This window comes from Onychostoma macrolepis, chromosome 01 (assembly GCF_012432095.1).
Source record: "Onychostoma macrolepis isolate SWU-2019 chromosome 01, ASM1243209v1, whole genome shotgun sequence".
Classification (NCBI taxonomy): Eukaryota; Metazoa; Chordata; class Actinopteri; order Cypriniformes; family Cyprinidae; genus Onychostoma; species Onychostoma macrolepis.
Genome location: NC_081155.1, coordinates 25,874,494 through 25,893,359, shown reverse-complemented (window position 1 = coordinate 25,893,359; position 18,866 = coordinate 25,874,494). Strand labels below are relative to the sequence as shown.

Below are 18,866 nucleotides of genomic sequence, written 5' to 3'. Positions count from 1 at the left end.
ACAACACATTTTGTTTTTTCGGAAGGCGGGCCTTCATCAAACCCGGAACTAATCAAGCCGTTTGTGCCAGACTGGGGAGAAAGGTATTGTAATAATGTAAATTATGTGAAAAATAATGCGTTTTTCGAACCCCCATGCTTGAGAGCATGTTCTAGTACACCCCCAAAACAAAATCAAGACTTTGTAAAAGAGCATAATAGGACAAAACATGAGAAATGTTTCATGAGCAGCAAATCAGTATATTAGGATGATTTCTGAAGGATCATGTGACACTGAAGACTGGAGTACTGGCTGCTGAAAAATCACAGCAATAAATTACATTTTATAATACATTACAATAGAAAACAGTTATTTTAAATTGAAAAAAATATATATTCACAATATTACTGTCTTCACCATATTTTTGATCAAATAAATCCGCCTTTGATAAGCATTAGAGATTTCTATCAAAATCTTTTGAACAGTCTGTGTTTTCCATATAGAGTTTTAGGGTGGAACATGAATTGACATGGCCGTCTCCCATGAGAGCTGAGAGTCAGGTAAACACGTATCAGTCTTTGTGCCGATCCCTTCACACAAGTATCCTCAAGAGTTTTATTAGAACTGTTTGGTCAGCACACACACATACAGTACACATTCCCAGCAGACGTCCCATAATTAACACAGCAGAACTGCACAGCCCAGTTCTGAGCTCTTTAATTAAACCGTAAATGGTTTCAGAGGATGAGTAGATGGAAAAAAAGACCAGAGCGTCAGACAAGGTGTTTATTTGTGTTTGTGTGGTTAGTGTCTCCTGTTGTTCCTTTGCCTGGATGAAGATTATGGAATTCTGATTTGAATTGAGAAACTGAGCCAAACAGATTGAAGATGTTTGTGTTTGAGAGAGAGATTAATTAAAACGAGAAGTGAAAAGCAGATAGAGTGACACTCCCAACACCTGAGAGTACTAACTTGGCACGTGTGTGTGTGTTTCTTTAAAGCATTAATGAGAAGGCTGCCAGGCAGGCACTGACAATAAACTCCAGTCGTGATTATGTCAGCACTAGCGTATGTGTGTGAGCGTATGCAAGTGCGTCAGAGTTTTTGAAGTGCTGTCTAAACGTTCTGGACCTGCTGATTAAGCTTACAGGAACATTTGATTTCGACCAGGAGGAAATGAAAGATGTGTGTTGTTCATGTGTTTGTGTGTGCCTTGTTTTATAGTCTTTCTGAAATCTGTGTGTGTGTGTGTGTGTGTGTGTGGGAGGTTGTCAGGGTTTCTCTGATGCTTTGTCAGTGCTGAGCTTTGATTGCTCTCTTTGAGGTCCCAGTCGGTCCATTTCCCTTCAGTGCAGCAGTTCCAGGAAGAAGGCGAGGAAGACGGATGAAGCCACTGGAAAAAGAGATGTATGTGGAGAGATGAGACAAGCCTGCAATAGGGAGAAATACAGCTGAAGGAAAGGGATTGTGTTGAGAAGAAAGAGTGGAAGGATAATGAAATTGCAGGAGCAATGAAATGGTGTTCGGAATGAATGAATGAATTAGAAGGACAAGATTTAAGAGAGGCGAAAGGACAGAATGAGGGAGCAGAACGGAAGGCCTTTGATAGACTATATGGATGGTTTTTAGTTAGAGGCACTTTTGACTACTTAAAATCTTGGAAAATGTATTTGTGTTTGTGTTAAAATAAATGTTTCAGCTTGTCCTGGGAGATTTGATCTTGGCCTTAAAGGATTGGTTAATCCAAAAATTATCTGAAAATGTACTCGCCCTCAGGCCATCCAAGATGTAGATGATGATTTTATTTATTAATGGGAACAGATTTAGAGAAATGTAGCATTATAACACTCACCAGTGGATGCTCTGCAGTGAATGGGTGCCGTCAGAATGAGACTCCACAATAATCCAGAAAACTGCAGTCCATCAATCAACGTCTTGTGAATGAAAAGCTGTGTGTTTGTAAGAAACAAATCCATCATTAAGATATTTTAGCTTTAAACCATAGCTTAGGTTACAACGTCGGTACCCATAGCCTCGTGGTTAGTGTGCCTACATATAGTGCCTGTTGTGCTTTGGGCGTCCCGAGTTCAAGTCTTGGCTCGTGGACCTTTCCTGATCCTGTCACCCTCTCTCTCTCCCAAGGGTAGATGCCCAAAATATTGCGTCCTTTCGTTCACCTTTTAGCAATCTTAAAAATGATGAAAAGGAATTAAAGAAATGACAGGATTAAAAAGGTGTTATAATCAACCCCCTGCAACTTAAAGGAATAGTTCACCCAGAAATTAATATTCTGTTATCAGTTACTCACTCTCATGTCATTCAAAACCCATTAGTATTTCATTCGCATTGAAAAAAAAATTATTTCTCGTCATTCTGTCATTACTCACTCCTTCATCCCAGGGCCAAATACAATGATCTGTCAAGCCAGACACTGAATGAAAGAAAAAGTCTACCTGCAGCATAATAAAAGCCATTACAAACACAAAGAAACATTCATATACTGCATTACAAATGGTCTCCTACACACTAGAATACACAATTCTAGAATATTTGGTCACAAAAATAAGTTGTAATCAATCTCTTATTAGAGAATGTGGTATAACACAGTATACCCCCCCCCACCCCACACACACACACACAAAAAATGCATTGCTTCAGACCCCTATCAGCTGTTTTATTTTCCTTGTACTCAGACACCAGTAATATCAACAGCTCAATGTCTATGTGGTTTTGGAAAATTGCTTGCTTTGTCACATAGTTCTAAGTGTGAATAAACCTTCAGGCTCTCTTTTCGCCCCCTTATACATATATGGATTTAACAGTAGGCACTATTGCACACAGCATAGCACAAAGTGTGTCCTTTTTCATACCTAACACTTTGACAGCTCTCCAGTAATATAATTAAATCATACACCATAGTTTTCACACAAAGGCGAACTTTTCATACATCGCCTCCATGTATGACTCACCCTGAGAAGCCATTACAAGCTGTAACACACTCAGAAGTACATCACATGAATGCATGTACAGATCTGTTGTAGAGTCTCTATTAGGGCTGTCACGATATCAGATTTTTCACTACACGATTATCGTGGTCACAAAAATGTACTATAACGATATATCGTAATATATTGTGTATATACAGGTGCTGGTCATATAATTAGAATATCATCAAAAAGTTTATTTATTTCACTAATTCCATTCAAAAAGTGAAACTTGTATATTATATTCATTCATTACACACAGACTGATATATTTCAAATGTTTATTTCTTTTAATTTTGATGATTAGAGCTCACAGCTCATGAAAGTCAAAAATCAGTATCTCAAAATATTAGAATATTACTTAAGACCAATACAAAGAAAGGATTTTTAGAAATCTTGGCCAACTGAAAAGTATGAAAATGAAAAGTATGAGCATGTACAGCACTCAATACTTAGTTGGGGCTCCTTTTGCCTGAATTACTGCAGCAATGTGGCGTGGCATGGAGTAGATCAGTCTGTGGCACTGCTCAGGTGTTATGAGAGCCCAGGTTGCTCTGATAGTGGCCTTCAGCTCATCTGCATTGTTGGGTCTGGTGTCTCTCATCTTCCTTCTTGACAATACCCCATAGATTGTCTATGGGGTTCAGGTCAGCGAGTTTGCTGGCCAATCAAGCACAGTAACACTATGGTCACTGAACCAGCTTTTGGTACCTTTGGCAGTGTGGGCAGGTGCCAAGTCCTGCTGGAAAATGAAATCAGCATCTCCATAAAGCTTGTCAACAGAAGGAAGCATGAAGTGCTCTAAAATTTCCTGGTAGATGGCTGCGTTGACTGTGGACATCAGAAAACACAGTGGACCAACACCAGCAGATGACATGGCAGCCCAAATCATCACAGACTGTGGAAACTTCACACTGGACTTCAAGCAACATGGATTCTGTGCCTCTCCACTCTTCCTTCAGACAGCAACAGTCCAGTTCTTTTTCTCCACAGCCCAGGTAAGATGCTTCTGACGTTGTCTCTGGTTCAGAAGTGGCTTCATAACCCTTTTCCTGAAGACGTCTGAGCATGGTGACTCTTGATGCACTGACTCCAGCTTCAGTTCTCTCCTTGTGAAGCTCTCACGAGTGTTTGAATCAGCTTTGCTTGACTGTATTCTCAAGCTTGCGGTCATCCCTGTTGCTTGTGCACCTTTTCCTACCCAAATTCTTCCTTCCAGTCAACTTTGCATTTAATATGCTTTGATACAGCACTCTGTAAACAGCCACACCTTTCAGTAATGACCTTCTGTGACTTACCCTCTTTGTGGAGGGCGTCAGTGTTCGTCTTCTGGATCATTGCCAAGTCAGCAGTCTTCCCCATTATTGTGGTTTCAAAGAACAAGAGATACCCAGAATTTATACTGTAGGGATGGTCATTTATTCAAACTCAAATGTAAATATTCTAATATTTTGAGATACTGATTTTTGACTTTCATGAGCTGTAAGCTCTAATCATCAAAATTAAAAGAAATAAACATTTGAAATATATCAGTCTGTGTGTAATGAATGAATATAATATACAAGTTTCACTTTTTGAATGGAATTAGTGAAATAAATCAACTTTTTGATGATATTGTAATTATATGACCAGCACCTGTATATGTATGTGTATATATATATATATATATATATATATATATATATTGTGACTGATCGGTGGCCCTCCCCCTCATCATCACCACCACCCCGTCCCTTATTCGCCGCCCTTCACCAGGCTCCCGACTGGAGTGGGTGGATGAGAGGAGGGGCGTGGGATCAACGCGGCTGGCGGCGTGTGATGAGGCACAGCTGGACTGAATGAAGCCTCATCACCGCCGCTGTTAAATGCCCAGCGCCTCTCCTCGAGAGACCGGTCTCTTCCCCAGTGCATGCACGCTGGTGTCCTCGTGGGTCCAGGAAGGGTGCGTGAGGACATCGCGCCACCGAAGACGTGAGCTGCGAACCCGCGGTCCGGACGAAAGCCGCACCCGTATTACGACCGTCGGACCAGGATGTCGGGCCGTACAAGTCCTGCCAAAGGCCGTGGACGACGTGTAAGATCCGCCGCTATGATGAAGCCGCCGCCCTCGCGCCCCGGACCCGAGTGGGAGCGCGTGCGGCCGCCGGACTCCGCCCCTTCCCTGGACCCTTCCCCTCCTGGAACACTGCCCTCCTGCACAAGCCCCGCAGCACGACGAGGACACCAGACCCCCCTGTTTATTTTGGACACTTCTTCCTCTGGACACTTTATTTTGTTAATAAAAAGCCTCTCCGAGGCCTGACGCCACACCCACTGTGTCTGTCGTTGGCTCCTCCCGTCACAATATATATACACAGGTGCATCTCAATAAATTAGAATGTCGTGGAAAAGCTCATTTATTTCAGTAATTCAATTCAAATTGTGAAACTCGTGTATTAAATAAATTCAATGCACACAGACAATTCGGAGGTGATCAGTTTGTGGCACTGCTGTGGTGGTATGGAAGCCCAGGTTTCTTTGACAGTGGCCTTCAGCTCATCTGCATTTTTTGGTCTCTTGTTTCTCATTGTCCTCTTGACAATTCTCTATGGGGTTCATGTCTGGTGAGTTTGCTGGCTAGTCAAGCACACCAACACCATGGTCATTTAACCAACTTTTGGTGCTTTTGGCAGTGTGGGCAGGTGCCAAATCCTGCTGGAAAATGAAATCAGCATCTTTAAAAAGCTGGTCAGCAGAAGGAAGCATGAAGTGCTCCAAAATTTCTTGGTAAACGGGTGCAGTGACTTTGGTTTATTTTGGTTTAACACTGGATTTCAAGCAACTTGGGCTATGAGCTTCTCCACCCTTCCTCCAGACTCTAGGATCTTGGTTTCCAAATGAAATACAAAACTTGCTCTCATCAGAAAAGAGGACTTTGGACCACTGGGCAACAGTCGAGTTCTTCTTCTCCTTAGCCCAGGTAAGACGCCTGACGTTGTCTGTGGTTCAGGAGTGGCTTAACAAGAGGAATACGAAATTCCTTGACACGTCTGTGTGTGGTGGCTCTTGATGCCTTGAACCCAGCCTCAGTCCATTCCTTGTGAAGTTCACCCAAATTCTTGAATCGATTTTGCTTGACAATCCTCATAAGGCTGCGGTTTTCTCGGTTGGTTGTGCATCTTTTTCTTCCACACTTTTTCCTTCCACTCAACTTTCTGTTAACATGCTTGGATACAGCACTCTGTGAACAGCCAGCTTCTTTGGCGATGAATGTTTGTGGCTTACCCTCCTCGTGAAGGGTGTCAGTGATTGTCTTCTGGACAACTGTCAGATCAGCAGACTTCCCCATGATTGTGTTGCCTAGTGAACCAAACTGAGAGACCATTTTGAAGGCTCAGGAAACCTTTGCAGGTGTTTTGAGTTGATTAGCTGATTGGCATGTCACCATATTCTAATTTGTTGAGATAGTGAATTGGTGGGTCTTTGTTAAATGGGTCATTCTAACTTATTGAGATGCACCTGTGTGTCTGTGTGTGTGTGTGTATGTGTATATATATATATATATATATATATATATATATATATATATATATATATATATATATATATATATACAGTGAGGAAAATAAGTATTTGAACACCCTGCTATTTTGCAAGTTCTCCCACTTAGAAATCATGGAGGGTCTGAAATTGTCATCGAGGTGCATGTCCACTGTGAGAGACATAATCTAAAAAAAAATCCAGAAATCACAATGTATGATTTTTAACTATTTATTTGTATGATACAGCTGCAAATAAGTATTTGAACACCTGAGAAAATCAATGTTAATATTTGGTACAGTAGCCTTTGTTTGCAATTACAGAGGTCAAACGCTTTCCTGTAGTTTTTCACCAGGTTTGCACACACTGCAGGAGGGATTTTGGCCCACCTCCACACAGATCTTCTCTAGATCAGTCAGGTTTCTGGCCTGTCGCTGAGAAACACGGAGTTTGAGCTCCTCCAAAGATTCTCTATTGGGTTTAGGTCTGAGACTGGCTAGGCCACGACAGAACCTTGATATGCTTCTTACAGAGCCACTCCTTGGTTATCCTGGCTGTGTGCTTTGGGTCATTGTCATGTTGGAAGACCCAGCCTCGACCCATCTTCAATGCTCTAACTGAGGGAAGGAGGTTGTTCCCCAAAATCTCGCAATACATGGCCCCGGTCATCCTCTCCTTAATACAGTGCAGTCGCCCTGTCCCATGTGCAGAAAAACACCCCCATGCTTCACAGTAGGGATGGTGTTCTTGGGATGGTACTCATCATTCTTCTTCCTCCAAACACGTTTAGTGGAATTATGACCAAAAAGTTCTATTTTGGTCTCATCTGACCACATGACTTTCTCCCATGACTCCTCTGGATCATCCAAATGGTCATTGGCAAACTTAAGTCGGGCCTGGACATGTGCTGGTTTAAGCAGGGGAACCTTCCGTGCCATGCATGATTTCAAACCATGACGTCTTAGTGTATTACCAACAGTAACCTTGGAAACGGTGGTCCCAGCTCTTTTCAGGTCATTGACCAGCTCCTCCCGTGTAGTTCTGGGCTGATTTCTCACCTTTCTTAGGATCATTGAGACCCCACGAGGTGAGATCTTGCATGGAGCCCCAGTCCGAGGGAGATTGACAGTCATGTTTAGCTTCTTCCATTTTCTAATGATTGCTCCAACAGTGGACCTTTTTTCACCAAGCTGCTTGGCAATTTCCCGTAGCCCTTTCCAGCCTTGTGGAGGTGTACAATTTTGTCTCTAGTGTCTTTGGACAGCTCTTTGGTCTTGGCCATGTTAGTAGTTGGATTCTTACTGATTGTATGGGGTGGACAGGTGTCTTTATGCAGCTAACGACCTCAAACAGGTGCATCTAATTTAGGATAATAAATGGAGTGGAGGTGGACATTTTAAAGGCAGCCTAACAGGTCTTTGAGGGTCAGAATTCTAGCTGATAGACAGGTGTTCAAATACTTATTTGCAGCTGTATCATACAAATAAATAGTTAAAAAATCATACATTGTGATTTCTGAATTTTTTTTTTAGATTATGTCTCTCACAGTGGACATGCACCTACGATGACAATTTCAGACCCCTCCATGATTTCTAAGTGGGAGAACTTGCAAAATAGCAGGGTGTTCAAATACTTATTTTCCTCACTGTATACTTGCAAAGTTTCTCATAGTCAGTATGTTGTATGTTGTGGACCCATCAAAATAAAGTGTTAGAAGATATTAAGCAGACAGTCTACTAATACTCTAATGACTGCTAGTTGACATGTAGTTGCAAAGTTACTTACTGTTAGTAGAATGTCCAAAGTGGCACTGTCAAAATAAAGTCTTACCAAAAATAATTTTAATTTTGACCCATTATTGGCTATTGCTACAAATATACCTGTGCTACTTATGACTGGTTTTGTGGTCCAGGGTCACATACTGTAAAAGTAACTAAACATTCCTTAAACCAGCAAACAAACAACCATATAGTTTATCCTAGAGATGCAGTAAAAGAATGAAAATAAAACATGGTTGCCAGACGAACATCAACCCTGCTTAGCAGTGTGGAAAATTGCTCATAGTAAAGTATGATAGAGAGACTGTTACTGGTATTAGACGTGCCCAGACTTCATACTCTGTGTTTAGCCTGTTTGCTAACAGTATGGGGCTAATAATAAAGCCACTGCGGTGACAGAGGCGATGATTAGCCACTGACGTGCTTTCTGTGTCTCTATTTGCTTTTATCCGTCACTCTCCGTAGCCTTCGCTTAGCAGGTGTCCGGTTTAGATAGGGAAGCGAAAGAAAAATGAAAATAAGCTTGACTGAGGAATAAAACTATGGCTTATAAATGGCCGTCTGTTTTGAAGGCTGCTAATAAACAGCAGGGGAAAGAAGGAGACACAAAATGAGTGAATTGAAATGAGTAAGGCAGATGGATTTGATGCTGAAAAGTTGGTTTGCCGACAGAAAGAAAGGGACTGATTAGAGAGGGAGTGGACAGGAATGAGGAAGGGAAAATTTGAGTGAGATCAGAGAGGGAAGGAGAAGATAAAGATGCAAAGGAGGGCTTCAAAGTGAGGCTGGAGAGAGAAGGATAGATTATGCTGTTTGATTCATGCTGTTTCGTTAAATGCACATTGATTGCTCAGGCTGTAACGAGGTCCCTGCTGAAAATATACACATTAATGAATGACTCTGGACAGGCTAATGCTGCTAATGAGTGGGGGGTTGGTTGGTGTGAGTCTGTGTTTAAGCTTTTTTTTTGTTTTTGTTTTTTACAGTCTTCTGTATATCTTACTGCATGGTGCAGTCCAGGTTACTGCATAACTACTACTGGCCAACACCAACATATTGATACTGTTATCAATAAAACAATAATAATTGACATCAAGTGCTGCATAAAATGTGTGTTAAGGGGGATAGTTCAACCTAAAATAAGAAATTCTGTCATCATTTACTCACCCTCACGTCGTTCCAAATCTGTATAACTTTCTTCTGTGGAACACAAAAAAAGATACTTTTTGATGATCGATGAAATCCATTGTCAATGAACTATCAAAATATCTTATTTTATTGTTACAGAGAACAAAGAAAGCTCATGCAGGTTTGGTACAACATGATGGTGTGTAAATGATGACAGAATTTCATTTTTGGGTGAACAGACACATCTGTGATTGGCTTCAATGATCAATGAGACGATCATTGAAGCCAATCACAGATGTATCTGTTGAGCGCGTGAACACAATGACCAATCAGCGCTGTTTAAGAATCCGCTCAACAGCACTCAAATCTTAGCGGGAAATGGACGTTTTTAAAATTCCAGTACCGAATGGTCGGTATTTTTGACAACACTAGACCAAACTTTATCAGCTGTGTAGTCTACAGATAAATTACATTGAAAATTAATATTAGAGGGCAGCTTGTATTCAGAAAAAAAAAAGTTCTTACAGAACTCTGAAAGGGAAAGCACTTGGAGACACAATAAGAAGCTTTTAACACTGTTTATTCATCTTGCACTGTTAGCAAATGGGTATGTTTTACTTATTTGCAGCTATGGCAGCATCTTTAATATTTGAAAGCAAGTTTTTTTGTTTGTTTTTTAATGATTCTGTGCACAAACAGTTGTGAATGATTGTGCTTTCTAACTAAATTTTAAGGAAATTGTTTAATAATAATAATGATAATTATTATTAGTAGTAGTAGTATTGTAATAATTGTTTTTTGTTATATTAATGTATACAGTTTTATTTTTTTATATTGTATATTATTAATATGATATTATTGCTGTTAATGTTTTTTATTGTCATTGTAATAACTATTTTAGCTGTGTAATTATTAGCTGTTTTTTGTTGTTTTGCTTTGGTTTTTCAATACCTTTGCACTGCCACATTTTTCATCTCTGTTTTCTTTGTTTTTCAGCTTGCTGTTCTGACAGAACTCACTCATTCTCATGGCAATGAGCGAGCCGGACTGTCGAACCCTGTCCATCTAGGAACAGGAAGTATTTATCACAGCGAGAATTTCCAGCTAAAGCTTTCTCCTCCTCCACTGGTGGAGGAGTAGATGACTCTGCCCACTGTTACAAATCATAATAAAACACTACCATGTCTGTACAGAACTCATGTTTGAGATGTTGTATTTCAATGCTTTGCAGTCCCTACAGTCACATATCAGATGATACAAATGAATTGTAGTCTTTAATTACTAGTTAATTCCACATGTTTCAGAAATGCTAAATGGAGAAAAATCAATTATATTGGTAAACAGATTAAAGTAATATTCAAATGAGCCACAGCCTTTACACTTGGCCCATGGCACTGTAAATAGTAGTTTAACTACCTGAGACAAACAAAGAGAAGGAATGTCTTCATGCATATATGAGCCTGCATTAGCATTTTATGATTGCACACGCACAAGGCATTTGACTTTGTTGACAAACATTTTCAGTACTTAATTTTAACAGCAAAAACAATTCAATTTAATTGTTTAATTTAATTAAAAATTGAAACTTAATTTAGATTTAATTTAACTTAATGTCATGCTTGCTGTTAAAGCACTAATAAAGTAAATTAAATATTTATAAATAAGAATGTTGCATGTCTCAAAAATATTGCAATATAAAGACAACCACTGAGGCAATATTAAGTGTTTGTGGAAGATTCATTGGCTTCAGTGGTCTGAGGTAAGAAGTTGTGGTCGGGTGTGTGAAGTCTACGTTTGTTTTTCTGCAAAGCATGCTACGTGGACACCAGCAATGCTCTCAGCTATCCTAATGCTCCATTGTGGCCTTTTTTCTTTTTTTTGGCAATTCTGGTTGCTGAACCATTGAACGTATTCAGTATTCCAGTCTGCAGGTTGAACTTTCTCAGTTGTCCTCCAGTATCACTGATTCTAATATACACACTGTTACTTACACAGGAAACAGTGAGATGTGTGTGCTAAAGAACAGATACACAGAGAGTTCTTTAAGAGATGGAGAGCAGGCGCTGTTCCCCTACTACAGCCTCTGAGAAAGGATTGTTCTCTCATCAAAAGCTCATTTCAGTGTCCCAAACAGTATAAGGCACAGAGATGCACTGCAAACACTGTCCTGCTGATGCAGCTGCGAGTGTGCATTGTGTAGATTCATTCAAGGTTTCTGTAGGTCTAAAATAGTCTTAATATGCCCTTCTACAAATTAAGGCCTTAAAAAGGTCTTAAACCAGAGCAAGTCTTAAATTCAGAAAGTTATGGAAATTTAATTTGAGTATTTTTGTCTTGTTTTCCAATACAAATATCTAAACATCCTTAAATAAAGATACATTCACTTGAGATGCAAAATGAATATGTGAAGTCAGAAACTGAACAAAATTAACTGGATTTTTGTTTAAAATAACAATCAAACTTTATTTCAAGTACAATTCTCACTATTAACAAACTATTAACTGCGACTTTTGCCTCAATAAATGACTAATTTGCTGCTTATTAAAAGGTAGTTGTTAAGTTTAGGTACTGAGTAGGATTAGGGATGTAGAATAAGGTCATACAGAACATGTGCTTTATAAGCACTAATAAACAGCCAATATGTTAATAATAATAAGCAACTAGTTAATACTTTGAATCGGTCCCTATGTACTAAATTATTACCAATAGAACAAATATCTGCCAATGGGATATGAAAAAGTGTTTTCTTTTGAATTACAGTTCAGATCATAGGTTTACATACCCCTTGCAGAATATGCTAAATTTTAACAAAATAATAGGGATAATGAAAATTGCATGTTTTTTAGTACTGCACTGATAAAAATGATTTTAAGTAAATACTACAGAAAACAAATGTAATTTCTACGTTAAATAATTTAGTTCAAGCAAGAATTGAAATAAAAGAGTAAATTCAATATTAGTAATCAATTTAAGCTTGTAAAATGTAACGTTTGAACTTATAAGTAAATTTTACTTGGAATTGTTTGTTATTTTTACAAATATTGTTTAAGTAATTATCAATTATCAATGAATGTCATGATCCCGTTGTTCCCATCATGCACTTGGGCATGAATAATTAATACGGTAATTTTTATTTAATTTTTTTTTTTGCTGTTTTCGAGATGTATTTACACTGTTTTGTGGTTGCTTTTGTTGTTAGGTTAAGTAACTTGGTGTTTTGTGACATCTGGAGTTCATTTTATTCTCAAAATGACCCATTCATGATTGTCACTGTCATTGTGTATCATGGGCCAAGTATTCAGCTTCATTCAGTTAATAACTATATTGAGTCAGCATACCTTAAAATGAATAACGAGCAGTCTACTTGCTTACATACGTGCTTGTAGCTTAACCACATGCTTCATAGGCATTCTTTATTTCAGTGCTATGTTGTTTGAGTGAAGTTTACAAACCGTGACTGAGTGAAATGTACTTGAGTATTGTAGGGTAAACGTAAATTAATTAAGTAGAAATTACTCATCAAACTCTACCTGGCCACGTTAAATTTACTTATTTCCTTTACTAATTTTAGATAACTTAGTTGAGTAGATTTACTTAATTACATATTTAAATTTTACTTAAAAAATATGCGTGCATATATAACTAGAATTAATTATCTATTCTAATAACTAGAATATAAATTCTATAAATAGAATTGATAAAAATAACCATGTTGAAAAGATTACGTATGCTTGATTCTTAATACTATGAGTAATTACCTGGATGATCCACAAATGTTTTGTTTTTTTATGACAGTTGTTTACAAGTCCCTTAGTTGTCCTGAGCAGTGCAACTTTATTTTGTTCTTCAGAAAAGTCCTCCAGGTTCTGCACATTCATTGTTTTTTTTTTTTTTTTTTGTTTGTTTTGTTTTGTTTTTTCAGCATCTTCTGCATATTTAAACGCTTTCCAGTAGATCCATCTTTTCCACACTGAGGGCAACTGAGAGACTCACACACAACTATTACAAAAAACATTCACTGATGCTCAAGAAGGCAACACAATGCATTTACCTTCATAAAAGTATAGTCTGAGGTCTCCCTGTTGGTTCCCACCAATTAGCACATGGGAAAAGAATCAACACAGCCACAGCTAAATGCTTCTTGAAGTAAGATATGGTAACTGGATCTTATTTTTCCACCTACACCTCTATACATAGAGCATTAATGGTCCCTAAACTATTCAGCAAAGGCCTGACTGTTTCCACCTCGCCTTCTACTTTTAATACTCTCATATGCACTTGAACAACCCGGATAAAAGGCACTTTCTAAGTGTGTCGGTGAGCGTTTACATGTGTGGGCAGTGGAAGAGAGTCAATCAAAGGATGGAGTGTTTTTCGATGATGGCTTTAAATCTCTCTGATAGTGCTGAGCCTCGGCCTGTGTCTCTAAAGTGCTGTAGGAAACATGAAAAATGTGCATTCAGGGCAAGAAATTATTGCAGGTCATTTGTGAAAAGTTTTCCAATGTGACCTTTCATACTTGTAGCATTTATGAAGTGTAATGTATTAAAATTGAATTATTTATTTTATAAAAAAGAGAGAAAAAGTCCCTTTTTTTCTGTATATGCAACCACATTAAGGTGTTTGATGCATAAGGTGAGTTAATAGTGTAATCTCACTGAATGCATTAATACTGAAGCCTTTTAAAAGAGCACATCCTCATTACCACTACAAAAACAAAGCTATGCTGCTAAAACTCTTGTTTATTCCGGCTAGACATGTTTCATGAGCCTTTCCATTCAAAGGATCCAGTTTACTCTGTAAAGCACAGAGAGACAGGAAGAGAGAGGATCCGGCCTCATATTGCACTGTATTGATCTTGTTTTGAGGAGAGTACTTCATACAAATATGAAAATAAATAAATGAACAGTTGGGCATGAAATCAAGTGCAGAGAGCTGTGAAGTGCAGAGCTTGTGTTCCTTATTTTAAAAAGCATTAAGCAAACTTCTGCTTCAAGTGCAGCCTTTCAAGAGCACATATTTAAAAAGCAATTTGCTGACTTTCCATTCCTCTGTCATTTTCATGTTTTCAGGACAAAAAAAAAATAGTTTGACAAGAGATCTTGCATTTCTGTGGATGGTGTTGGGGCATGTAATTTGAAGTAGATGAAAAGCAAAGGATTTGTAATAGTAATTTCCCTTTAATTGCGTCTGAATCGGTGATGAATATTAAAACATTTAACCCCTTTTAAAATGCAAAAGGTGTTATCAGAGATATTCCCAGCTGGACACAAGCTCTGCAGTGCTGTTGAATGATTATTGGTGTTCATTCTTAGAGACTTGGCAACATGTTTGATGTTTACACCTCACAAAATGAAAGATTTTAATGGAATGCCATGTGCTAATAATTTCAACATTTTGAGGCATGGATTATGTGTCCCCAATACTTTTTCTTCTTGTCACAAAGGGTCAACGTGTGACTCTTTTTTTTTTTTTCTGCCGATCATAATATAGAATCGTATCATATTTTAGTGTCTTACACCCAAGCAGCCAACATTGCTTCGGTATTTATTGCATTTGAATATTTTTTTGTATACAAGTGTTAATGTTAAAAACAAAACAAGACAAAAAAAATCTCAGATTAGAATAGGAGATGGATGTGAATTGGCATGGATTGTGTGAAATGTGAAAACATTGGCTGTTGCTAGGTTACACTACGCCAAGGAAGGAAGATCAAGGCAGGGCAGCTACTAAGAGCTGAAAGGATGAAAGGATTCAAGCAGCAGATCTTGTCATGCTGGCTATAGACTCATTCATCCTCAGAATTCCATCATCCACATGGAAGCATTTTCTCCATTAAGAAATGCAAGAGGAGTGAATCAACCAGATTCCTTTCAAAGTCTATTATATTGCATTCTTATTTTATTTTATTTTATTTATTTTTTTATACAAAACTGAATTTCAGGACTAACAAATGTTGTTGCTGAAAGAAGTGAAAGTACACTTTTGTTATTTTTATTCTTTCTTGACACTTTAGGTTGTAGCCTACCTTTTTGTATTTGGAGATACAGGTGCATCTCAACAAATTTAAATATTGTGAAAAAGTTCATTTTTTTTATTGTAACATTTCAAAAAGTGAAACTTTCATATATTTTAGATTCATTACATGTAAAGTAAAACATTTCAAAAGTTCTTTTGTTTTAATTTTGATGATTAGAGCTTACAGTTCATGAAAGTCAAAAATCCAGTATCTCAAAATAGTAGAATATTTCCTAAGCTCAGTCAAAAAAAGGATTTGCAAAACAGAAAAGTTCAAGTTCTTTAAAGTATGTTCATTTCTGAACCCAATACGTGGTCAGGGCTCCTTTAGCACAAATGCAGCATCAGTGAGGTGTGGCATGGAAGCGATCAGCCTGTGGCATTGCTGAGGCACTACTGAGCCTTCAGCTCATCTGTATTGTTGGAGAGACTGTTTCTCATCTTTCTCTTGAAAATATCCCATAGATTACATATGGGGTTCAGGTCAGGCATGTTGGCTGGCCAATCAAGCACAGTAATATCATGGTCAGCAAGCCACTTGGTTTTGGCACTGTGGGCAGGTGCTAAAGTCCTGCTGGAAAAGGAAATCAGCAATGTACCAACACCAGCAGACGTCACGGCACCCCAAATCATCGCTGACTTCGGAAACTTCACACTGGACTTCAAGCAGCTTGGATTCTGTGCCTCTCCAGTCTTCCTCCAGACTCCAGACCTTGATTTCCAAATGAAATGCAAAATTTACTTTTATCTGAAAAGAGGACTTTGGACCACTGAGCAACAATCCAGTTCTTTTTCTCCACAGCCCAGGTAAGATACTTCTGACGTTGTTTTTGTTTCAGAAGTGGCTTGGTAACCCTTTTCCTGAAGACGTCTGAGCGTGGTGACTCTTGATGCACTGACTCCAGCTTCAATCCACTCCTTGTGAAGCTCTCACAAGTGTTTGAATCAGCTTTGCTTGACAGTATTCTCAAGCTTGCGGTCATCCTTGTTGCATGTGCACCTTTTCCTACCCAATTTCTTCCTTCCAGTCAACTTTGCATTTAATATGCTTTGATACAGCACTCTGTGACCAGCCACCCCTTTTAGTAATGACCTTCTGTAACTTATCCTCTTTGTGGAGGGTGTCAATGTTCGTCTTCTGGACCATTGCCAAGTCAGCAGTCTTCCCCATTATTGTGGTTTCAAAGAACAAGAGATACCCGGAATTTATACTGTAGGGATGGTCATTAATTGAAACTCAAATGTAAATATTCTAATAGTTTGAGATACTGGATTTTTGACTTTCATTAGCTGTAAACTCTAATCATCAAAATTAAAACAAACAAAAAAAACCTTTTGAAATTTTTACTTTAAGTCAAGTCAAGTCACCTTTATTTATATAGCGCTTTTAACAATACAGATTGTGTCAAAGCACTTAACAGTATCAAATTGGAGGATATAGTGTCAGTAATGTATAATGATAAGATTAAACACTCAATTTTCAGTTAAAGGCATTTCATTATTGAATTCAGAGATGTCATTGTCTAGCTCAGTTTAGTTTAAATAGTATAGTACATTACTTTACATGTAATGAATCTAAAATATATGAAAGTTTAACTTTTTTAAATTATTTTGAAGAACTTTTCACGATATTCTAATTTTGTGAGATGCACCTGTATAATATAATATAATATAATATAATATAATATAATATAATATAATGTAAAGTAATGTAATGTAATGTAATATAATATAATAATATAATATAATATAATATAATATAATATATAATATAATATAATATAATAATATAATTAATATAATATAATATAATATAATATAATATAATATAATATAATATAATATAATATAATATAATATAATATAATATAATATAATATAATATAATAATTTAATGTGATATTGAAAAAAAAAAATCTTGTTTTCCCTGCCAACTCTACAGCATGATTTTTCCATCCAGCTAGGTTCTTCTACAATTACCCCATCAAGTTCAGTCAGAAATCTTGGTGTAATCTTTGATGACCAGCTGACTTTCAAAGAGCACATTGCAAAGACTGCTCAATCTTGCAGGTTTGCATTGCACAACATCAGAAAGATCAGGCCCTTTCTAACGGAGCATGCTGCACAACTTCTTGTCCAGGCACTTGTCATTTCTAGACTGGACTGCAATGCTCTTCTGGCTGGACTTCCATCATGCACAATCAAACCTCTACAAATGATTCAGAATGCAGCGGCACGACTGGTCTTCAATGAGTCCAAAAGAGCCCATGTTACACCTCTCTCTATCTCCTTGCACTGGCTACCGGTTGCGGCTCGCATCAAGTTCAAGACATTGATGCTTGCATGTAGAACAACCACAGGCCCTGCACCCGCCTACTTCCACTCACTATTACGAATCTGCATCCCCTCCAGAAGTCTGAGATCCGCTAGTAAGCGGCACCTCGTGGTACTGTCACAGAGAGGCACAAAATCACTTTTCCAGAACATTTTTATTCACCGTTCCTGGCTGGTGGAACAATCTTCCAACCCCAATCCGGAATGCTGATTCGCTGACAATTTCCAAGCGACAGCTGAAAACTCATCTCTTTCAACACTATTTTTTGAGAAAAAAAAAACTTTGTCTTTCTCTTTATTTATTCCTTCCCTTTCTAGCACTTCCTGTGTCTGTTTGCCTCTTTAAGATGAATCGCTTTATGTATTCCCCAATTGTAAGTCGCTATGGATAAAAGCGCCTGCAAAATGACTAAATGTAAATGTAAATGTAAAAAGGACAATATTCAGCTTTGGTGCATTACATTAGTGCACATTTTTTTCAATGGATTTGTCCTAATTAAATGTCTAAAATATAAAACTCTTCATTTACAATAAATACAATAAATACTTATGTCTGTAATTTTTTAATTGTTTTAATTCTGGTTTGCCTTGGTAGAAGCTAAACTGATACAATATGTGTGTGATATGTGTGATAATTTTTTAAAGATGCAATTTCACAAGTTTCATGAGTCTTTATGTTTAACTGCTTTTTGATTTTGGTTGCCAAATGAAATCATTAAGTGCTTTACTATATGACATATACCCATATTTTAGAACCAACAGCCAATAAATCTTAAGTATTTGAATCATTATTGTTAAGTGTCAATGTTACAAAAATTACGTTAGAATTGGGAAACCAATATGGATGTTTCTATGCAAAAATCAAAGTGATTGCATTTTAAATGCATTTGAGCATCTTTTTATATGCATACTGCAGACATACACTATGACAGTTTTGCATTCCAGTTATACTTACATTGTGGTCAGCTTTCAACTCTACTTAAGTTATAGCATATTTGATATAAAACAGAAAAGTGTCCCTTATTTAAAACACACACTGAGTGAAAGTATCACTTAATTTCTTATGGTAACCTAAATCACCATGCAGTAGAGATGATGTACCTAAACAGTTTGCCCATTTTGCCTG

General features: G+C 37.7%; 1 protein-coding gene across 1 annotated transcript in view; it reads left to right on the top strand.

The window, feature by feature from the left end:
* The window catches only part of vps8 (VPS8 subunit of CORVET complex), a 143,956-nt gene extending 133,373 nt beyond the window's left edge, over positions 1-10,583 (top strand). The window contains exon 45 of the mRNA XM_058758450.1: positions 10,385-10,583. Within this exon, the coding sequence (XP_058614433.1) occupies positions 10,385-10,528 (144 nt within the window). The 3' untranslated portion in view covers positions 10,529-10,583. The remainder of the gene's footprint in view (positions 1-10,384) is intronic.
* Positions 10,584-18,866: the final 8,283 nt, after the last annotated feature.